At 33.6% G+C, this 25,622-nt stretch overlaps 1 protein-coding gene across 1 annotated transcript; it reads right to left on the reverse strand.

Moving 5' to 3' along the window:
- On the reverse strand, positions 1-25,015 carry LOC125068811 (neuroglobin-like). Its single transcript, XM_047678130.1, has 3 exons — positions 24,326-25,015; positions 547-778; positions 1-222 (listed from the first exon to the last, which is right to left on the reverse strand). The coding sequence occupies exons 1-3, from the start codon at positions 24,502-24,504 to the stop codon at positions 61-63; spliced, it is 573 nt and encodes a 190-aa protein (XP_047534086.1). The 5' UTR covers positions 24,505-25,015; the 3' UTR covers positions 1-60.
- Between the last annotated feature and the right edge of the window lie 607 nt (positions 25,016-25,622).

Consider the following 25,622-nt stretch of genomic DNA (forward strand, 5'->3'; position numbering starts at 1 on the left):
TAGGCAGTTCTAAGACAATTCATATGCGAATTTAAATCAATTTTAAATGACTCTTGATAATCATGTTTCCTTATTCACATACTCCGGTCCCGCCTCTTCGTAGCCTTTCACGAGATTCTCTAATATGAAACGGATCGTCAGTTTGTAGATGTTTTCAATATTGGGCGTGTATCGGTCGCCCAGCGTTGTCTTCGCCGCTTCTAGGAAGGGTTGCTCGATTTTCTGAAAACATTTTATTTACACTGAAAGCGATTTAACCGAAATAGAACAATTTTAAATGAAGATCTTAAGTTTTTGTCGTTTGTTTTGTATCGCCCAATCTACTGCTTAACAGCAATGCTTTGTAGTGTTGATCTAAGGATTCGTGTATATAATATAATTCAAAAGTGTCTCAATAATTATTATTTATTACATGTGATTTAAAAACTTATAAGAATAATCTTAATTTATAACGTTCGGTTACTCATGTACAATAACGCTTCGTTAAACATAGAAATCGAACCAAGTTTTTAGCTACATATATTGTAATGAAAAATAGTTTCTCACCAAGAAGTTTTCTGCTTTGAACCCTGGAACTTGGCGATGCGTTTCCCCTACATGTCTTACGTAAGCGAAGAATGTGTCCATGTCTGCTAACCCCTTGATCCCTTCGTCTAGTGTGTGCATGACCTTCGTGGCATGCTCAGCTAATTCTGCGGAACTCACGAATGCTTCTTTTGTGCGAAGCTCACGGAAATCCTCGAATAAGTGGAGCAGTTCCTCGTTTTCTTCGAATAATCTGTGAATAAAAAAGAGGTTGTATTGCTGGAGTTTGTTCAATTTAAATTGTTTTCAATATGTAGACATAGTTTTGCAATTTTTTTTTTTTTTTGTGTGGTTTGTCTGTATGCAGTAGACCATTCGGCTGACCATAATACCAAATATTTAGATTGTGATATGTAAACGTCAATATAAATTGAAGGTTTATTTACTATTGTGTTTTCATAGCAATTGTTATTAGAAATAAAATTTTACATTGACAAAAACGTTTCATTATAAATTTTTCATTATAAATTTTGATTGGCATTATTTCTGGTTGTTCTATTTATGAATAAAAACATAAAACTCATTAAAACACTTGACGTTTGGTAATAAATTACGGACAGATATAATGAAACACCAAAATCATTGTGATGTATTTTAAATTGTTTTCATAGATATTTAATAAAAAATTCCAAATTCAAATTTTAGTAATCGACTTTGTTCAAATGGACCATTTGCCATTTGATGGTCAGTGTTCATCACTGCCCATAGACATTGGCCTTATGTTATCCATTTAATGCTCCTCTTTCACGGGATGTGTCTGTTGGACTGACTTTCTAAACCTTTAAGCCGGAACACAATAATAAAACGTGTTACCCATGCAGGTAAGTTTGCATTAATACGTTTCATGGATAATTTTATTTTGCTGATTATCTTAAAAATATATTTCCAGTTAAGAATATATATAAAATTTAGTTTGGAAAGTTTCAAACGCAGACAATGGATATAAATCTGTCGGGTCTTCTATACTGAGGGTAAGCTCTCGGGACACTGCGGTAAAGGACCCTTAGCCAAATTAAACCAACTGTTGTTCCAAAAACAATACGTGAATTTTCTGTACAACTTATACTAAATAATTAAAATAATTACTTTAAAACGACCTCACATCGTCCAATTGTTAGAACGCTTGAATTTTAAACAATTCGAAGTTCGGATAAACAGCGCTAAGTTTTTATTATGTTTGAAGAATTTCTGGTAATAATCTCGGTTTCAGACATAAAATAGACATTGGCCTTTAAAGATATTAATGAATCCTCATATCGCCAATACCTCACCAACTTTGGAAACTATTTGTGCTGGTAGTTACACCGGTTCACTCACCCTTCAAACCAGAACTCTAAAATATTAAATATTGCTGTTGATATGTTCTGAAGTTAACTTATTTTTAACATAGCTTTGTATCTAAATTATATTCTATTCTTCAAAGTTCAAGTTATCTTCAGGTAAAGTTTCATCATAATCGGTTCAATGGTTTTGTTGAATAATTAACAAATCAATCATTAAAATGATTCTATATTCAAGTAGGCTCATAAAAGCACTTTTGAATCGTCATGTTATAAATGTAAATCCACAATAGTTTGCAAAGTACATTCTACCGAGGAGAACCGGCGAGAAACTCAGTCATTACACTTTTCCACCATTTTAATTACAGTAAAGTTCAATTAAATTACTTATATATCGTGCCTAGAAATCAATGAATCTGACTCTGACGACCTCCGTGGTCGATTCATGGGTACGCCACTCCGAGGTCCCGGGTTCGATTCCCGGCCGATTCGATGTAGAAAAATTTCATTAGTTTTCTATGTTGTCTTGGGTCTGGGTGTTTGTGGTACCGTCGTTACTTCTGATTCTCCATAACACAAGTGCTTTAGCTACTTACATTGGGATCAGAGTAATGTATGTGATGTTGTCGAATATTTAATTATATTTATAATTAATACTAACACAACGTTTTTTTATCTTTAATATAATCTTGATAAGATCAACATCTACTAATTTTCAAGTACATAGCACACATTGTACTGGATGGTATACTTAATATTTCTATTTTCATCTCCCAATTAAGTGTTAAGCTGGTGCCGCAGATATAGAGTACACTAGACACCGCAAACCGACCAAGCGTGCCCGAAGTATGCCATGCACAAACTTCTACTTTAGTTTGTGTTTGTGTAATTGTGCCATTATAAACTGTAAAAACTCTTTTAAGATAGTAAATAAAAACAATGGAGGTATAATCTATCATTCCGAATTAATAAGCATCGCAGGGACTAGGGTGATTTTCAGGAATTCTTAGGAATTGGAGTCTCGCATAGGCGGGCCGACCATCAGGGCAAAACGGCGTCAACGCTTTTTCCAGTGAGATAAAAAAGGTATTATCTATCATCGGTACTAATTTTGCTCAAATTTACTAATTTAAAAATATAATTTATGATTATCAAGTATGGTTGGGATGACGTCATAGTTGGTAAAAAAAAACACGCTCGGTGTTCACACTATCTAATGAACATGCGGTATCCAGCGTACTCTACATCTGTGGCCGGTACCGACCCTACACTAATTAGCCCAAGAAGTAATTATCGAATCTCTCTCACACCGTTTGGTGGTCGTATATTATACTACGACGCCTGAGCGACGAAAGCTTTAATATTTGTAAGTACATTATTATCTTCTGTATATTACACACAAAATTTTATGTGAACCATAAACTGAAAATGAGATGAGTTCCGATTAACGTGAAAGTTAAAATATAGCTTTGTGTCGTGAGATGAGATGAGATGATTGTGTTGTTTACAAGTTGTAACAAAACTTAATTTCAGATTAAATTTAACTTACTTTAAACACAGCACAATAAATATTGTATATTAATTTATATTAAAAAAGGGCTGTTAAAAATATATATTCGAAAATCGAATGAACGAAAGTTTAATAAGGTTAAGATTTAATTGCTACTTTTGAAACGCAATTTTACAGAATTATTTTATTAAACGTAAAGCTATCTCCGTTTCGAAACGTAGATTCTAGCGAGAGGATCCGGTAAGAAACTCAGAAGTTACTCTTTTCTAACATTTGAAATAGAAAGCTATGTCAGTTAAATATAATTAAATTTATTTAATATAATTTTATATCCTGCTTGAAAGTCAAGAAAGATTAGTTCCTTTTTTTATCATCTATAAAATATTGTGTTGAATAATATGCCTTATTTATTAATGTTATTTTGACATGGTTTTTTTTTTAGAATGAAATGTTACATATATTTATTAACATAACATTTTTACATTAGACGCCTGTAAATTTCCCACTGCTGGGCTAAGGCCTCCTCTCCCTTGATAAGGTTTGGAGCATATTCCACCACGCTGCTCCAATGCGGGTTGGTAGAATTTACATGTAGCAGAATTTCGGTGAAATTAGACATATATCAGGTTTCCTCACGATGTTTTCCTTCACCGCCGATCACTAGATGAATTATAAACACAAATTAATCACATGAAAATTCAGTGGTGCCTGCCTGGGTTAGAACCCGAAAATATCGGTTAACATGCACGCGTTCTAACCACCACCACAAAACTTTAATATTTAATTATTTACGCTGGTGATACGTATAAACGAACTCCCTCGTCTGTTGTAAATAAAAAGCAGTTTAATCCGATAAGAATTATTCACATCGAAGATCTCAGTGACCCAAAAACAGATGAAAATAAAACAAAAAATGCCTCCGTACTAATCATGTTCGCGTAGAATGGTCGCAAGAATGCCAGCAGCATTTTCCCGTTGAATCGCAATTCCGTTTATTTAAGTTAAAAAAATGACCAGCCTTCCTGTCATTAGTGGAGGCAATGGTTACAACTTTTACATTTTTATTTTTATATCTTCATTCCAAATTACAACCTTTTCAATTCTAAGAAACCTTCTTTAATTTGCAAACACCCTGCCTTTTATTATATCTAGTTTGTTACAAGTAATTCAAATATAATAAAACTTGTTTTCGTATTAGGGGCCCTTGTTCGTAGGTTATTAGTGTAAAAGAGTAGCCTTAGCCTTGAGGTTCAAACTTGATTCCGAATGAATGAAATTCGATTCATTTGTTAAACCGTAGCGTAGTTTACAGATAGACAGAATTACTTTCATTTTTATAATATTAGTATTTATTATGTCAGTTAGAACTAAGGTTTAAAAGTGGGATTACTGTTTAAATAGTAAGAGACGAGAACGAAACAATAATATGTTCCTACCGCCTTGTGTATCGATATCATATTATCGTGAGATCGCCTGTCACAAAGGCTTGGGCTTTGTTTGGCGCAAAATTGCAAATGAAATGAAGCACCCCTTCAGACATACTATACGGTTTAGCGGTACAAAGTTTTTGTGATGAATTTAAAGTAATTAGTGTCATTGTCGATTGTTATTATAAAGTCAGATAGTTATTATTCTATTGTTTTTTAAAAGTAATTTTCACTTCTAGTCGGTTATAATATTATTAAAAGGATTGTAAATCAACAGTCACGCAGAGGGGGCTTTTAAAATGTGAATAGTTCGAGTAGTACGTCACTGTCAAACACACGCGATCAAGTATTCCGCGATAAATTGCCAAACCATGAAAGCGTCAGTCACTTGCGTTTACATGAATACGTTTTTGTCTACTCAATCTCAATTAAATATTTATCGACTATCCGATACTGATTATTAATTTATCGATGTTTTAAATTCATTTGAATTTTCAATCACGTTTTAATTGTAAGTAGTTGTATTGTATAATACGGCTTTACAACTAATTTCTGGGATACGTTCAATAATTTCAAAGGAAAGATTTTTTTATTATAAACCTATCGTTTAAATAAATGGAATAAAGCTATCGCCTATTTGGTGGTAAGGCAAGCCCGTCTGGGTAGACACCACCCACTCATCAGATATTCTAACGCCAAATAACCATACTTAGTATTGTTGTGTTCCGGCTTAAAGGGTTAATGAGCCAGTGTAACTACAGACACAAGGGATATGATACCTTACTGAAAAAAATATCAGGGCAATATTCTTCAACTTTTACTACGTGGTAGGACTTTCTGCAAGCCCGTCTGGATAAGTACCAATCGTTCATCAGATATTCTATCGTCAAACAACAATCTTTAGTATTGTTGTGTTCCGGTTTGAATAGCGAATGAGATAGCAGAACTACATACAAAAGACATAACATGACATGACGTAACATCATAGTTACTGAAGTAGGTGGCGCATTATCGAGGTACGGCATTGTTAATAGTTCTTACAGCGTCAATATCTATAGACGGTGGTGACCACTTACTAACAGATCATAAAAATCTCAAGGCTCACAACTTGACTAACGATTCAGTAAATATTAAATTTTAGTGAGGCTAGCATTGTTTCTGCAACGACTATTTATTTCTGCAATACAACACAAATAATATTTCTGGTTATAATTTATTTCTTCTGGAAATGCAGCTTTATATCTGTATAAAATACAATGACAATATTTTAAAATCTACACGCCCTGAAGAACACTAAGCAAACAAACTCAACCGTTTGAGGGCGCGGATAGTTTATTTTCCCCGAACAAACTATCTACCCACTTTGATGTTAGGACGGTCTTTCAAACGGTAATTAAAGCTATCTTCTGGAAAAATAGTAATATCATATGAAAATTCTTGATGCCAAGGAAATCGCTTTTTTTTATTTTAAATTTATGCTATTATAAATTTTTTTCATCTCTTAAAAAATATTACAATATTTTTATTAATATTATGTAAGTAGCTAAAGCACTTGTGTTATGGAAAATCAGAAGTAACGACGGTACCAAAAACACCCAGACCCAAGACAACATAGAAAACTAATGAACTTTTTCTACATCGACCTGGCCGGGAATCGAACCCGAGACCTCGGAGTGGCGTACCCATGAAAACCGGTGTACACACTACTCACGGAGGTCGTCATTATCAATATTTCGTAATGTAATTATACGAAATTTAGTATTAAAATATGGATTATTTTTGGTGGTAAGGTTTTGAGAAAAGAAGAAGAAGATAAAACACAATGGCTCACTATTTAAATGTAACAAAATAATACCAAGTAAGTTGTTAGGCAGTAGAATGTCTCATGTGAGTGGTTGTTCCCTATCTATACAATTTTAATAGATGTAAATATTTTTATCATAAACATTTGGAAGAGTCAATAGCACAATGGTTTAAGGGCCGCCTAGCGATGTAAAAAGTAGCAGGATCGATCCTGACCCCTTGGGTTAGTATCGCCCTCCTCCTAAATCATGTTATAATCTTAAAACGAGGAGTAAATGGGAATAATTATTAATATACTTATTTGTACACCACAAATAAACCAATTATTTTATGTGTTGTACAATGGGCGGACTTATGTCTAATTAATCATCTCTTCCAGACAACCCATTAGAATTTCCTTAATTAATTTGGGACATTGCTACTATTCCTTAAAAAAAAAGTATTTTTTTCAATTAAAATAGGTGTCATTTAGATGAGGGCTATAGAGTGAACATTGTTCAGCGATTATAAAAATGAAATTCTTAAATGCTAATGATTCTCAATGTCTATCGACGATGATGTTGAGCTACTAAATAGCATTGAAGACTGAAGCTTCAGCTTTAGTAAAGTTACAAACTTAAAATCGATTTCAAGCTGTTCCTTGAAGCACGCCGGGTCGACGGGTTTCCCAGAGTACATTGAATAGATTTGACATTTATCTTCATTGCTTTACTAGGTACTGAGCACTACTCATCCTGGGTCCACTTTTTTATCTCAGTCATCTAAAGAAGGCTCTTTCACGCCTTTGAACGACAAGACATAGAAGTATTTTATCTAGTATTAGTCATTTAATATTGTGTCACTTGGTTTATGTATCAAATAGAGATGTTTATTTGTTTATGTATATGACAATGATTAATTTATAATTTTTCTTTCACATAACTACAAAAGTTCGTTTCAAAAATTGTTTAATAAAGATTGCTTTAAGTATTGACCTGTTTTTGGAATAAATATAAATATATATATATATATATATTCATTTCTGTATAAAGTATTAAATATAATAATACCAGTTTAATCTTTTTGTATAATTATTATAAAACGCAATGAATCATTATTATTATAATAAAAAAATATTTTATTGTACAGTTATTTAGTAAATATTTATTAAGGGAGAATTAAAATAAAATGTTGCTATTAGTAAAAATTAAATCAAATTTCGAAGACTCGCTATTTTTCTTCTATAAAATTATACACTTGTTTAAATGTAATACATTGACAGCAATATGTTGAGTTACTTTCGTATTTATAATATTAGTGTCGATATAGACATAATCTCAACCTGATAGGAATTCCATGTAAATCTAACATTTTCTTTGGGTGTCAGTATTTTCCTAGAACCTAAAAAAATGGCTCATATGATGTGAAATTTATTCAATCCAGTGTTTGTGTTTTTAAAAATGGAACAAAACCGTCGCTTCGCACAAAATTTCGTCGCCTGTCAGAATGGATTAGAATATTAAACAGACCTGGTTTATGTCACAAAGGTCGCTGAAAAGGAGAACGAAATGAGCCGTATAAAAACGCGACGTAAGCCGTAACAGTACGGAATTTTACTCGAGATCTGTCTTTGATAAGTTTTAAGATAAAAGATAATTAAACTGGTTAATTAAGTGAAATTTTATCATTCTAAAAATCTTGTTTGATTTTCTTTGTACAGGCTGACTTGTAGAGCCGAAATATCCCAATGGTTAGAACGCGTGCATCTTAACCGATGATTGCGGGTTCAAGCCCAGGCAGGCACCACTGAATTGAATGTGCTTAATTTGTGTTTTGTTATAATTCATCTCGTGCTCGGCTAGGTGAAGGAAAATATAGTGAGGAAACTTGTTGGAATATACCCCAAACCTTCTCCTCAAAGGGAGAGGAGGCCAGTGGGAAATTTTGTAAAAATGTTTAGTGTTAGGCGGACTTGGTACCGATTCAATAGTTTAATTAAATATTAATACTTTTGTTTAGTTAGGATGAGTGCTTCAGCATAATTACAAATATATAAAGTACGATTAATTATATACCTAACTATCCCGTCAAGTTAAGATGGTAGAAAATATACCTACCAAATAAGTAATTTTGTATATCTTTGTATTTCATTAATACAGTAAAATATTAATAAATAAAGTCAACACACAAGTAAAGTCTTGTAAAATATGTTGTTCAGACTTATAATGGCAAGTGTGAAACTACGAAATTGATTCTTATTAAAATCATTTTAAATATGAAGTAAAATTATTACATTTGTTGTCTCATATAAGAAATATTAAGCGAAATGTTACCAAAACAACCTTTTAACACTGCGTTTGTCCCTAAAATAATGTTAACCTTCTAAATATCTGATATGCCACTTGGCATTCCGGGTCTCAACGGCTCTCGGGAATTAAATTGTGTCCGTAAAAAAGCCTGCCAGGGTTTATTTGCGAATAGATCCGATATTAGTGGGGTTTTTTGATATTTCGTTACGAATATCTAGTTACTGTAGTATATTATATTTATGATAGTATTATAAGGAAGTAAATTATCAGCTTTGTTGGTTATTTTTTTCTGGATTCTCACAGAAACTAGTAATTGAATTGATATGTTACTTTCCTATTACGATAGATATAGCTTATATTTTCAAGACTGAGTTTTTACTATGTCCAAATGAACGTATTAGTATTTTTTACTATTCTTGACTGATTTAGACCGAATTACACGTCTTAATATCTATTGAGTTACTTAATTTAAATATATGGGCAAAGTATCCGATTATTTTGTTAGTAAAATAATTAAAAAAAAAAAAACGTTCTAAATACAAAAGATGCAAAAGTTTATCTTTACGTATCGAATTTATGTTTGTCATTGGTTTTATGAAATTAATTAGTATAATTTTATTGTGATTATTACATTAGACATACATCTAAGTATTTTAATTTCGTTAATATAATCCCGAAAAAAGTTTCGAGATACATGTTGATAATTTTTTTTAATCTACAGCGTTACTTCAATTTAATTCACCTTAAGACATAATATGGAAATAATCAAAATATACTCTGTTCTGTGTGTCTAACTTTTGTAACTACTGCTAAATCTTGGACAACATCACATACATTACTCTGATTCCAATGTAAGTAGCTAAAGCACTTGTGTTATGGAAATCAGAAGTAACGACGGTACCACATACACCCAGACCCAAGACAACATAGAACTAATGAAATTTTTCTACGTCGTCTCGGCCGGGAATCGAACCCGGGATCAAGGAGTGGCGTACCCATGAAAACCGGTGTACACACCACTCGACCACAGAGTCGTCTCTACTGCTAACAATAAGCTGAGTCTTCCGGTTGGGGACGATAAATGGGGATCACAATCAAGTCTTGAAAGCAATGAGATTCCCAAATCCATTATAGGGGCTTTTAATTTTACCCAATGGTTAACTATTATTTTATAAGTATTAGAGAGCATACACGTATTTACCCGAGCTTGTCATATCAACGCGTTTGTAAATTATTATTTTTCGTTTGATTTTATTGAATAATGCTGATTATGACGAAGTTAGTTAACACTGTGATAGATTATTATTTGATTGACATAATAAAGTATTTTAATATTCTTTGTACTAGTGATTTCATATACGGCCTCAGATTCTGTCCCTGGGTTCAAACCCTAAAGCAATAAAAAGTTATTGGGTTTTTATTTATTTGGTATTTAGGTTTAAAAGTTCCCGCGCCTGATCTCTATCCGGTCTTGACGGATTGCCGTCCCATCGGATTATGACTGAGGGAATAGAGAGTGCACATGTGTTTGCGGGACACACTTGTGCATTATGACATGTTGTGACATGTAATAAAGTTGACTAATCTCCCTTGATATTTGACACCGCGGTCTAACACTTGGTGGTAGGGCTTAGTGCAAGCCCGTCTAGGTATGTACCTAGGTTTTGTACTTGTAGTTACACTGGCTACACCCTGAGTGAGCCAGTGTAACTACAAGTAACATCTTAGTTCCCAAGGTTGGTGGCGCATTGGTGATGTAAGGAATGGTTAATATTTATATATTTATTATGGTTTGTCTATGGGTGGTGGCGACCATTTACCATCAGGTGGTCCATTTGCTCGTCCGCTTACCGATATCATAAAAAAGTCGGTCAATATAACATTATTATTATTAAGATCTTTTCTTTGATTTTATTCGTGTTTTGTTATAATATTTAACAGATGTTTGGTAATATAAAAGTCAGAAATAAAGAGATTAGTGCCGACTTTTTATAAAGTCCTAACAGAGAGACAAAATATGTAATGTACTTAAAACGCAAAAGGAGATTTATTGTCTAAGGCGGTTCCGCTAATTACAAAGGCTGCATATGTGAATCTTGATATATAAAAATATCAGATGACATAACTATTGTGTTGTCTTAGATTTTCGCGATTATTACACATTGAAATAAAACTAGTTTTTAACGGATTTAATCGCGTATATTAATTATTTTAACATCCCGACGTTTCGAGCACTTTGCAGTGTTCGTGGTCACGGGCAGACTAAGGTGACATTTGTCTGTTTGAATTAAAAAGAAATATTATTTACAACTACCGCCAACGATTTCTTAATTGGTATCTTGAATAGCGTTCCGGTTGCACGCAGAAGGCACTAACTGTATCTTTAGGTCTTGCAGTCTGTTGGATTTGGGATTTTAAATTTTTAATAAGTGGATCCCAAGTGTTAGAAAGTCTCCAACCATCTTCTCTATTGAAGTTCGGATGTTTTTGAATTTCAATAGCCTCGCGTATCATTCTAGGAATGAATCTGTGTTCTCTAGCGAGGATCTGTGGTTTATCAAATCGAATAAAATGGTTAGGTTTATCCAGAGCATGTTCACAGACTGCAGACTTTGAAGAACGCCTATTTTTGACATCTCCTATATGTTCCTTGACCCTAGTACCGATACTTCTCTTTGTTTGGCCTATGTAAGATAAACCACACTCACATTCGAGTTTATATACTCCCGCAGTTTGTAAAGGGATATTACTCTTGATAGGTCTCAAGAACTGGCTCACTTTCTTATGAGGCTTGTAAATGGTTTTAATCGAAGCTCGCTTCAAGATATTGCCAATCCTGTCTGTAACTCCCTTCACATATGGTAGAAATGCAGGTTGTCGCTCAACTGTGGGTGGCTTGATACGGCTTCTGCGATGCTGGCGAGGCACGGGCAGCTTGTTCTGGTGGAGTGCAAGCTTGACCTGAAGTAGCTCGTCCTCTAGGTGTTCAGCATCGCAGAGATGGTGGGCTCCCTGAAACAAAGATTTGCCAACGGTAGCTAACTGACTAGGGTGGTGGTGCGAGTCACCATTGAGGTATTTATTAGTGTGTGTGGGTTTCCTATAAACTGTGTGACTTAATGTATTGTCAGGATTCCTGATAATAAGGATGTCAAGGAAAGCTAAAGAATTATTTGCCTCTAATTACATAGTAAATTGAATGTTTTTATTTATAGAATTGAGATGTACTAAAAATGCAGATGTCAGATCACTAGGTAGTATTGTGAAAGTGTCATCTACGTACCGTTTATAAAACCTAGGTGTTATTGGTCCGGAGCGAAGAGCCCTCTCCTCTAGGTCTTCCATGAATAAATCAGCGACCACGGGGGATACTGGGGAACCCATGGCTACTCCGTCAACTTGTACATAGAATTCATCATTCCACAATAAATAACCAGTTTTATGGATCTTAGGTAACCCATACAGTTTAGGTTAGTTTTGATGTCCAGTCATTGTTTACATCCTTACCCATACAAGACTGCATCGAAATTGTCAAGAGGAAGCTACAGACACACAACATGCCTATTGAATATGCAGAGCTGTTACATCACTGCCTCACATCTGGTTATTTATTGTGGAATGATGAATTCTATGTACAAGTTGACGGAGTAGCCATGGGTTCCCCAGTATCCCCCGTGGTCGCTGATTTATTCATGGAAGACCTAGAGGAGAGGGCTCTTCGCTCCGGACCAATAACACCTAGGTTTTATAAACGGTACGTAGATGACACTTTCACAATACTACCTAGTGATCTGACATCTGCATTTTTAGTACATCTCAATTCTATAAATAAAAACATTCAATTTACTATGGAATTAGAGGCAAATAATTCTTTAGCTTTCCTTGACATCCTTATTATCAGGAATCCTGACAATACATTAAGTCACACAGTTTATAGGAAACCCACACACACTAATAAATACCTCAATGGTGACTCGCACCACCACCCTAGTCAGTTAGCTACCGTTGGCAAATCTTTGTTTCAGAGAGCCCACCATCTCTGCGATGCTGAACACCTAGAGGACGAGCTACTTCAGGTCAAGCTTGCACTCCACCAGAACAAGCTGCCCGTGCCTCGCCAGCATCGCAGAAGCCGTATCAAGCCACCCACAGTTGAGCGACAACCTGCATTTCTACCATATGTGAAGGGAGTTACAGACAGGATTGGCAATATCTTGAAGCGAGCTTCGATTAAAACCATTTACAAGCCTCATAAGAAAGTGAGCCAGTTCTTGAGACCTATCAAGAGTAATATCCCTTTACAAACTGCGGGAGTATATAAACTCGAATGTGAGTGTGGTTTATCTTACATAGGCCAAACAAAGAGAAGTATCGGTACTAGGGTCAAGGAACATATAGGAGATGTCAAAAATAGGCGTTCTTCAAAGTCTGCAGTCTGTGAACATGCTCTGGATAAACCTAACCATTTTATTCGATTTGATAAACCACAGATCCTCGCTAGAGAACACAGATTCATTCCTAGAATGATACGCGAGGCTATTGAAATTCAAAAACATCCGAACTTCAATAGAGAAGATGGTTGGAGACTTTCTAACACTTGGGATCCACTTATTAAAAATTTAAAATCCCAAATCCAACAGACTGCAAGACCTAAAGATACAGTTAGTGCCTTCTGCGTGCAACCGGAACGATATTCAAGATACCAATTAAGAAATCGTTGGCGGTAGTTGTAAATAATATTTCTTTTTAATTCAAACAGACAAATGTCACCTTAGTCTGCCCGTGACCACGAACACTGCAAAGTGCTCGAAACGTCGGGATGTTAAAATAATTAATATACGCGATTAAATCCGTTAAAAACTAGTTTTATTTCAAGACATAACTATTGATTAAAGAGGTTTATTGTATAAAATTAGCCTTAAATTATACTTACATGGTAATAAATTTCAGAAGATAAATTCAGCTTAATTTATGTGTGCACGGCTTGTGACCTATATAGTATATTTTGTATTGAATCAATAGCAGTCATGTCTTAGGAGATAATATATTGATAGGATTATACATAAAATGTATGTTTAAATTCTGGTAATAAAAGATATTTAGGTTTTTGAAACAAACGAAAATGTGGTACAATAAATATTCTTCCATTTTTAAATAACTTTAAGTGTTCCATTTTTAAAAACAAAGTTATAACATCAAACAATCTCGTTCGCAAAACCTTACCATCAAAATATGTCCAAGAAATAAAAATGTACTTACACAAAAAATGTTTACAAAGAGAAACGAAAAAGGTACGAATATCCGTTTGTAATCTTTTAAAAAAAATATTCATATCGAGCTTACTCACGTCACTCTTTATTATACATATATGAATATTCCCTTTCTGCGCTTCAAAATTTTTCAACATAACATTTACAAAGTCACACGCGGAGGCCTTTTGTGCCGGAAGCGATTAATTCTCGCAAAACGTCCACGCCGACATGCCGCGGGTTAACCCGGGAAATACCAGTTAGATTCTGTTAATTGTCTGAGGTAATTCCTAACGTTTCATATTATTTAAATAATTTGTAATTATTAAGTGTATTTTTTACAAAATTGTTCGCTTTTATGTGTGGATTTTCAAAGGGCTTTGATATGTTTAATTTAACAAATTCATAAATATAAAATAAAAAGCTCAAGTAAAACCTGTAAATTACTGGAAACTGTAATTTCTCTTAAGGAAAAAGTTTATATCACCACGTTGCTCCAATGCGTGTTGTGGCTGAATTGTTTCAAAGAGGATGGACATGTGCAGGTGCACGTCTGACACATGCAGGTTTCCTTACGATGTTTTTCTTCACCGCCGAACACGAGATAATTGAGCAGGTATTCTAACCAGTAGATCATCTTATCTCCTTTAATTATGCCATATTCCTTTCTTAAATATAGCATTTTGATAGTCGAAATGAAAACTACTGCAAAGTAGTCTCATACAAATACTTTTACGTCATTCCTTTTAGATATAAACTTTAATAATAAAGCCGCACAAGGATGAATGAATGAATGTAGAATATTCATTCTACTAAAAACTCAGAATGTCAGAATTGACATAGCAAAGTCAGTTTTTTATATTATATAATTGGACTGGCAAATGATACCTGATGATATGGTCATCAGTGCCCAAAGATAGTGGAATAATCAACCTTGGAAACTAAGATTTTATGTCTTTTGAGCCTGTAGTTACACTGGTTCATTCAGCCTTAAAAACGAGTACTGCTGTTTGGCGGTAGAATATCTGATGAGTGGGTGGTACCTACCCAGACTTGCACAAAGCCCTACCACCAAGTATTTGCAACTTAAAAAATAATTTTAGTTAAGTCAACTTAAATTTTAAATTACAGACATAGTCATAAAACAATCTACCGAGAAACATTTAGGAATGTTGTCTTAGAAGAGTCTGCCCGTGACCAAAGTGCTCGAAACGTCGGGATGTTAAAATAATTAATATACGCGATTAAATCCGTTAAAAACTAGTTTTATTTCAACATTTAGGAATACATAAACCCCGTATAATAAACAATTTAGAATGATATGCAGAACTCAGGGGATTGAGTAAGGGAGACACGGGTTCTGTCGCTAATAGAGCGATCTCTTTCGAACGAGTTTAGCATAAGGGACTGAATAAAGCTGTATGGAGTGGTATATTTGTTTATAACTACATAATATTAAAAAAGATAAAATATGTATTCAGGAAAAACCGTTTCTTAAATATGTAACGAAAATATTACCTTAAATTTATTAATTGCAAAAACCGGCTCAGTGCGAGTAGGACTCACGCACGAAGGATTCCGTACAATTTACAGTAAAAACGGCAAAAAGCAAAGTCTGTTATACGGGAACCCCCTTAAATATTTATTTTACTCTGTGTTTTAGTATTTGCGGCAACAAGAATATAAAATCTGTGAAAAATTCAAGTGCCAAGTGCAAGTGGTTTGTTTTACGTTTTGGGTATGTAACCCTAAAAGGGGATTACTTTTGGTGATTTAGAGGATGTGATTTCACAATGTAATTATTCTATTTTTATTTTGCGAACCATGGGAATACACTATTCCGACTACTAGACTACGGGCTGATACTGTGATTTTTTTGACAGATTTAACTAATTAACTTTTTATTATTTCGTGTCGTTGTTTGAACCCAAATCCGAATCTAGCTGACCAATCACAGGCATATCTTGCTATGTACTCGTACACAAAGCTCATTAATTTTGAATTTGTATTTGTTAATAACAGAATATCTAAATATTAATAAGACGACGGTTATCTTTGTGAAGTGTCTTCGAAGTTACCGAAGTGTTCGTTAGTCGACAAAGGCGGCTTTGAAATATAAAGTTTGACTTTATAATAACAGAAACTGCTTTAAACAAAAACTAAGATGTATAAAACTTTCATAATAATAACGATAAATGAGGATAGGCCTTTAATTATTTAGGAGGCTCTCAGGGAATGGAAATATCAATAGAATTCAAACGAAAAGTTAGTACGAGAGTTACAAGTCATTCCAAAATATGCAAATATATCTACATAATACAAGATTCCAGTTTATTGGTTAATATATTATATATTCAAGATCGGCCAGGGTTGCGCGTGCATCTTAACTGATGCTTGTAAATTCAAACCACGACAAGCACCACTGATTTTCCATGTGCTTCATTTGTGTTTACAATTGAAAGAAAAAATCGTTATTTTATTTTTTGCCATATCTGTGTCCGTATTGGAGCGGCGTGGTGGAAAACTTTCTCCTCAAAGGAAGAGGAGGCCTTTGCCCAGCAGTGGGATATTTACAGGCTGTTATTGTACTATACGTATTTCAGCCATTTAGAATTTCTTCACGAATTGTCAAATAAATTATGAGTATTTAATACGGGATATTTACCATCTTTTTTTTTTTAATTTTTATTTGGTGGAGCTCGATCTCTCGTCTTGTGAACAAGACGTTCGTAGATAATGTCGGAATATCGAGTTCCAACAAATTAATAAAAATGCATGGTAAATATCTCGTATTAAATACTTTTAGTAATACTAATTCAATGAAACTTATATACTAAACAACTTCCACTTTAAAATCAAATATTAATAGAAACAATTATATAATATCAAGACTAAAGATTATGGAACTTCAGCTACTCCTTTATAGCATCGGCTTGAGCAAAGTAGTCATTCCCTATTCAGAATCTATCCTCTCTACCAGCCACTCAAGAAGACTGTGAAAGATGTTACTTGAGAACATTACTGGATTTATGAAATTTATTGATTGTATTTAGTTATTTCTAATTAAATAATGAGTTTATGTTCTACCGACGCACAGGAATGCTTAATATTTTTGTGTTGAATGGTGATTGAACCTGTGTTAATACAGGCACAAGTGACATAACATTGTAGCTATGTTGGTGGCGCATTGTATATATGGAATGGTTAATGTTTCTTAAGGTGCCAATGTCTGTGGGTTTTTTTTTGTATAGGTTGACGGACATCACCAATGCGCCACCAACCTTGGGAACTAATACGTTATGTTCCTTTAGCATGTAGTTACACTGGTTCACTTACCCTTCAAACCGGAACACAGCTATACTGGGTACTGTTGTTTGGCGGTAAAATATCTGATGAATGGGTAGTAGTAATACCTACTTAGACAGGCTAACCTTACCACCAAGTAAAAGGTAGCGATTACTTGCCAGCAGGTCCATATACTGTCCGCTAACCTACACTATAAAATATGTACGTATATATTTATGTGGGATATGTTTTATTAGCTATATGTTATATTAAATTAACAAATATTTTTAAATTTATTGGTGAAAATGAGTCGCTACTGTTTCTTGTATATTCTCTTGAAAGCGATGTTAGATTTATGATAACTTAAGTAACGTTAAAATGACGGTTCCTTAATTCTTATAAGAGTGTATTTAAACAAGATATTATTAGATATTGTTAGAAATATATCTTAAGATATTGCTCAAGATAAATCGCATTTACTTGTGGAAACATTTGGCGAAGTTATACGTTCGCATATGATTACCAAAGCGGAAGTTCGCAACCTAAAATTACTTCTAAGATCACATGTACAATAAGTTAGTGCATTGTCAAAGTGAATACGTGATTAAATTTTAACTAATATTATAATAATCTGAAGGTAAAATTTAGAAGCTTTAGAACTGATTGGTGTTAATTGTGAAATTGTAGTTCATAATATACATATCTACATAAATAGGCAAACACAAATCAGTTAAGTACTTTGTTCTCCGGATTCCCTTTGACGAATTTTAATTTAAACATTGAATAAAAAAATATTTACATTAAAATTCGTCGTGTATGTAGTCGTCAAAATTTGAATTGAACACTGGACGAAGCATAGCAGCAATAATAGTAATATGCATTGAATAAAAAACTATTTACATTAAAATTCGTCGTGTATGTATTCGTCAAAATTTAAATTGAACACTGGACGAACATAGTAAACATAGTAGCAATAATAGTAATTACTCATTAAATGTGGATCATGTTAATATCACCAAGCCCTTACAAAACAATTACCGCATGCTTTATTTAACACAGTTTTTAACGACGAATTTAAGGTAAAACAAGAGCTCATTTAGAACGAACCGCTTAAATCTTCACTAACGTCCAAGTAAATGAAGCCGAGTAATACGTGACATTAATATCAAGCACATCAACAAAAATATTTATATTATATACGAGTGTGTGTGGCATCAAAGAAAACAACGTTATGTATCATGGATTATTCTCTTGTTCCTGGGTCGTCTAACGATGTTCTTTGTTCTAAAGTAACTCCACTGAGAGTTGTTTGTTGGTATATTGCAAGGTTTTAACATCAAGAAAGACTCAATTTATTGTATATTTCATGTAGAAAGCAGACTGAATAGTTTGTACTGAGAAATGAGCTAATCAATGGAACTATGAAGTGTATCCCTTCTCTCTCTAATTATAAAGTCTCACTCGACCTAAGAAATATATTTTCGATTTCCTTATTCGCTATCTGCACATTGAATGGTGGAATTAGTAATTTTTTTTTTATGTATATTGGACAACATCACATACATTACTCTGATCCCAATGTAAATAGCTAAAGCACTTTTGTTATGGAAAATCAGAAGTAACGACGGTACCACAAACACCCAGACCCAAGAAAACATAGAAAACTAATGAACTTTTTCTACATCGACTCGTCCGGGAATCGAACCGTCAATTTGTCAATTCAATGAAAAATATTAATATTGAAATCGCTTTAAAAGCGACGAATATATTGAGTAATATAAAAGATGGAATCCATGGATCTTGAAAAACAGACAAGATAAAACTCAACAAGCTTACAAAATATGATAAAAATTTTGTGCAACTTTGGAACTTATCAAGACTTCAATTTGATTCTACAATTAATCTTAATCGAAGTAAAACTAATGGATTGAACCTTCTCTATGAGAGAAGAAAAGAGGTTCTTACCCGTAGCGAGACATACAATATTAAACAAAGTTTATTTTTAAGAAAACAAAAACAATAAAAAAAATGAAATAATAAGAGATTTGAGGAGCGATGACAGCAATCGTGAACCATTCAGATTCCAAGTTGGATTCCAAACCCCAACGCTAATTTCCAATGGTACCCTATGTAGCTGTGACGGGCTGTGATAAACGGATTTGTATATAACGGGCTGTGATAAGATTTAAAACAAATAAACATAAAATATAACAATATTCATATTTAATGCATAGGAACTCAGCTTCGGAATGCTGATGAATTTCTGCCGAATGATTAAATCAAGGAATAATTTTAACCGACCCAGAATTTGCACTGTACCTCTGAATTGGCTTACAAGCTAATCAATAGTGACCAAACCTATCAAGAATATTTTCTTCGACCTTTGCCGGAATAATGTTCTAATAATTTCAAAATCTTTAGGTTTTCTAGATTCGAACCCAATCATTGTTTAAAACCCACTGATCCCCCTTCGTATCACTTGCAAGTAATATATGATAAGCCATTGCTGCAAAAATTATCAGATGTCATATGTGTAGGTAATACGATGTGGGGTGACTTCAAAGGGATTTGTTTGCGTAGGAAACGGAGCCCATTAGGATTATCTGTCCCCGTCAAAGGTGGGTACTATAATGGTAAATACGAACAAAAAAGTTTTATTTGCTGTACACCGTTATTAAAACTCTAGAAGGCTCGAACATATTTTTGAACGATTTCTCAATACAGAACCTTAATAACAAAGTCTTAAAGATAAAATATTTATATAACGTCACATCAAATTGAATGCCTGAATAAAAATTAATATAAATATATCACAATACAAAGCATATACATACAACTTCCAGTATGCGAGTATCCAAAGAACAGATTAACAAATACCTTAAAAGCCGACATTGGTTCTTCTGGTTCTGCGAATGTTCATGAACGGCGGTAATAGTTTAACATCACGTGTACACAAATATGATACCAGTAGGACGTAACGTATATATAACGTATCAATATGATCCAAATCAGTTACATAGATCTATTCAATTACTCAGGCGCCCCGTCTTGATATTTACAATACAAACAACTTATTTAATTAGTTTACGAACTGATTCAGTAAAATATTCGTACTTTACGCTAATATATATTAGTAATATATATTACGCTATATTAGTCTTGAACTTTATTTGACTCATTAATAGGTACGTATACATATATAAGCTTATATTGAATGAAGAAAATATAAATAGGAATTTGATATTAAGCTTCATATTACAATTATGGTTTATCAAAAATATACGCTTTCATTATAATAAAAGAGTTAAAGTATTGGAACGTTGAAACTGATTAAAGTGAAGCCTGTTTCAATAAGAAATCTTACACTACGTACTACGTAGTACGTTTGAACTTTCTACTCAAGTTTGACTTTGAAAATTGATTCTTATCACGGCTTGAGTTAGACAACAGATATATTATTATGATGTCGTCCTGACCGATTTCGGCTCCAGCGACCAATCCCAAGAGAGATCAGCCCACGCAGGACATATTATAGCGCGCACATGTGTGCACAGACACGGGTGACCTCGTCATTCCCTCACTCAAATAATCCAATGGGACCGCAAATCCGACAAGACCGGAAAGATTTCAGGTGTGGGACATACACTCTCAAATTCCACACTCCGGGCTGTATCTAAGAATTTTTTGAATGAAAACCCAATGACTTTTTGTCATGCCACTATAGCAATAGCACAGTATACGAGTAGTGTAACGTTATAATTAAGGTCAAAGAAAAGACAGAAATATACTCGACGTCTAACATATTTGTTTCGTGTATCATATAAGCTAGGAGTTACTTAATGAACAATGTGTTGATTTTTACGGCGACTGACTTTTATCCTGTCCATCATAGCAGTGTAACGTTGCTTCAACTTGACGTGTAACCAATCCTAACCGCAGTTGAATTGGATTGATCCGTGAATTTGGCTTAAGAACTCATATTACGTTTCTAATAAAAGGTATATATTAAAACAGTATGTAATCTTAAATAAATTAATATTATTAGATAAATGTTTAACTTAATAAGTATGATTTATTTCTTAACGCTTCCCCATTGTGGGTTACAAGTACAGAATCTAATCTCATACATGCATCTTAAAATGTTTTAAAAGTTTAATGAGACACAATAAATAATAATAATAACTTGTGGCTAAAGATAATTAGATTTAAGTTCGGGTTTCAACGCAGGACTAATCGAGAACAATAATTGTGAATAACCCATTGTAAATCTGGTTTGTTTTATAAGAGCAACACTTGAAACTGTTTTCCGAAAGTGGACTTGAAATTGACGTTTGGAATGGCTTTCTTGTAAAGTTTACTGGAATAAAATGTATTGGGTTTGAAATAGAAAGACCAATACACATTTACATTACACATCAAAATTCAGTAACGTTTGATTATGCGATCTTCGAGAAGATCTTTATTTTCTATCCATTGACAATGGCTGCATAAGGGTTCTTTTTTAACCAACTAAACTCCTTAACAGAAGAGGTGCCTCTAGACATATCATTATAGTTACTAGTGGGTCTTCCGTGAAATTTCGTGTTTATTCAAAATATTTTTTAGGTATTTCCAAGCCTATGACATGGTTTTGTTCTCATTTTATTTCATTGTAAGCTGCAAGTCACTTATCTAAATTTGGCGCCAAAATGATGAAACTCATTTTAAATGAAATTTAATATCAAATAAGTAGTATACATTAGTTCAGTTAGAATTGGAGTACGAGTCGAAAACAATTTACTTTAATTTTTATACAGCCGTAGTACCACTCTCTAACCGGCCAGTAACTGTTTCCGTTCTCTAAAATGAATTATTACTTAAATCGTAACAATTTAGTAAATTGTTACGATTTAGATATAGAGCTCTTCAAAATGAGGTTTTTATATGCAGCCATCGTCCCATATTCACTGGGACAAAAATCGGCTTAAGCTATTAATATATACAATTATTAAAATAAACGTAACCAGATATTAAATGAGTCATCCACTGGTGGTAACAATGTGTAACCTAAATATCATCCATTTACTAGATATTCAACCATCAATCAGCAGTATTCGTATTGTCATTTTGGATTGAATGGTGCCTTACCTAATTCAAAATACACTGTATTTACAGACACAAGGAACATAAAACATGTCATATGACGTTTAAAACACAAAGTCGGCTTCTTAAGTGATTCATATTTTTTTGACTTATGTTCATATGAGGTTAATCATTAAATGGTTGTCTGTCTTTGGAAAATAACAATGTACGTATGAGGTCAATCGTAATGATCAATTCTATTAGTTCACTTAAACAACTAATTACAGAGTCAAATTTTCCACGAGATGGGTCGTTCGTATTCCAACATCATCAATGTGCTTTTAATTGGGTTGCATCGACAGCATATCAAATGATAATCTATTTGTTTATTCTATTTATTAATGATTAAGAGCTGAGATGGCCCAGTGGGTAGAATTGCGTGCATCTTAACCGATGATTTCGGGCTCAAACCCAGGCAAGCAACATTGAATTTTCATGTGTTTAATTTGTGTTTATAATTCATCTCGTGCTCGGTGGTGAAAAAAAACATCGTGAGGAAACCTGTATGAGTCTAATTTCAACGAAATTCTACCACACGTGTATCCACCAATCCGCTTTTGAGCAGAGTTGTGGAATATGCTTCAAAACTTCTCCTCAAAGAGAGAGGAGGTCTTAGTCCAACAGTGGGAAATTTACAGGCTGTTAATGTAAAAAAAAATATTTATTTATTAGACAGGTCAATGAACCGTTTTTATTTGAGCTGCGAGAAATATTTACCATTCCTTCCATCGCCAATGGACTACCAATCATGAATAAGATATGTCTTCAGTCTGCAATTACATTGGCTTAGTCATACTCACGTCAGAACATAGAAATACTAAGTTTTTGATTCTGAGTGATGAGTTAACGATGACTACCCGTCGGATTGAATAAATATTGCCATTGTAATGCTATTTATTGGACAGGGTTATATATTAAGCTGCATTATAGCTTCATGCGAGTACCCTTAGAAGCTAACTACGGTACAATCGGACGAACGGTCCAAGTTACGACTAGACTCGAATCAACGTTGTTAAGACGCATATAAGTGGATGTTGATAAAAATGACGATTTAAAAGTGCTTGTGAAAGCCTGCTGTAATATAAATTATATTCTGATTCTGATACTAAAAACTCCGTGTGAATTAAACAATAACGAAAATTAGTAAATAAGATATTATTAAAGAGATTGAGAGAAAGAAAAGAGAGGAAAAGGTCATCTGGGGAGGGGGTAAGGCTTTTTCCTTTCGTGACGATTTCTGCCATTTCATTTAGTTTTTTTTATGATATCGGTAGGCGGACGAGTAAATAGGTCACCTGATGGTAAGTGGCCACTACCGCCCATAGACAAAGGCGCTGTAAAAAATATTAACCATTCCTTACATCACCAATGCACCACCAACCTCGGGAACTAAGATGTTATGTCCCTTATGCCTGTAGTTACACTGGCTCACTTACCCTTCAAACCGGAACACAACAATTCTGAGTACCGCTGTTTGGCGGTAGAATATCTGATGAGTGAGTGAGTCAGACGGGCTTGCACAAAGTCCTACCACCAAGTAATAACTTTACTTTAAGCCGCGTAAAAGAGCTCTATTCCATAAAAATGATACATATTGTTTTTTTTTTCTTTGTGCGATCATTACATTACATGCGTATATATGTATATTACAGATATTTAAGTTTTTAAATTCCATTTATCCTTTCTCATTTTTTAAACATTAGATTAATGACTGGACTAATTCCCAGCGTTGCAGATGGGTAATAGTTAGCGTGATTATAAAAACTAAAGTACTTACTTAACAAATAAAATAATTCCTGTTGTCTCAATTTGCCGGAAAATTCCTTTCCAAGATGCCATTATGCAGTATTGCTGTTTGGCGGTGAGAGGTGAGCGTGGATCTGAAGGTGGTGGTGGTCGGTCTAACGGATCGTGCGTGAACTCAGAAGCAGCGAGTTGGGATAATTTGCAACCCATTTTTTTGACAAATTAATTAATTGTCTTCTTTTATGATTACTTTTATTTAATTATCACTCTCACTTTTTAAACTTATTTTTTTATGTATTCAATATAAAAATTATTAAATTTTAGGAATGTTTTCACTTCATTCACTTCACTACTTCCTGGTAAAAATATTCCCTACGTTTACAATATTATAGTAAAGCACTTTTGAAAATTTTAATTTTGAGATAGTTTTATTCTGTAACTTACTTCGTATCCCACTAGTGAAATGTTTAAAATCTATTATCGGTGATTCTTTGATATGTGTATCCTTTGATAATTGTTATAGTCAATATCGCATATCACTCTCTGACACTTACGACCTTCTACGAAGAGTTTCGACTTTGTTCTTAGAGAATAGTTCTACTGTTTACTTATTTCGTCAACGTATCACTCGTATCACTTTAAAATATCAATTTTAATCTATTAATTTATTAAAAGTAACTATTTATTTCGACTTTGTGGTACTTTTTTGGACTAGTGAAGCGACCAGAGTATGTTTAGTTACTGTGTGCACCAGCGAATGTTACTAGTGACGTGAAAGTTGTTAAGTGAATTATGGAAGTGTCGATAAAAAATTGTTAAAGTATTTATCGTAAATTGCGTCCGTTTACGCTTGGTGTTATTTGAAAGTATGTTTTTTTTCTTGAAGTAATTCTATGATATAATGATTTATTGGTTCGTTGGTAACTATTATCAATAATAGCACGTAAAAACTATTTAAAATAATTAGACACCTATACAAATATTATAATTGCGAAAGAAATGACAGTTTGTCTGTTATGCTTTCATGGACCATATTTAATGAAATTTGGTATTAAGTAAGTTTTAGTAAGAAAAGGATAACTTTTTGCAGGTTCTAACATGTGATGATCTTTTAAACACAAGCGAAGCCGCGGCTAATCGTTTTATGAATAGAATTAATAGTTCTTGGAACTGGCGTAGAACTAGTTGCACGTATTTCTAGTTTTATTTATGATTTTTTAAAACGGTAACTCCAAAATTTTCTTACCGGCTGTTGTCGGAACCCACGATTAACGAAAAATGATTCTACAGTACTTGAAATAATGTATTTCAATAAAAACATTTCGATA

Source organism: Vanessa atalanta, chromosome 14, assembly GCF_905147765.1.
Source record: "Vanessa atalanta chromosome 14, ilVanAtal1.2, whole genome shotgun sequence".
Lineage (NCBI taxonomy): Eukaryota > Metazoa > Arthropoda > Insecta > Lepidoptera > Nymphalidae > Vanessa > Vanessa atalanta.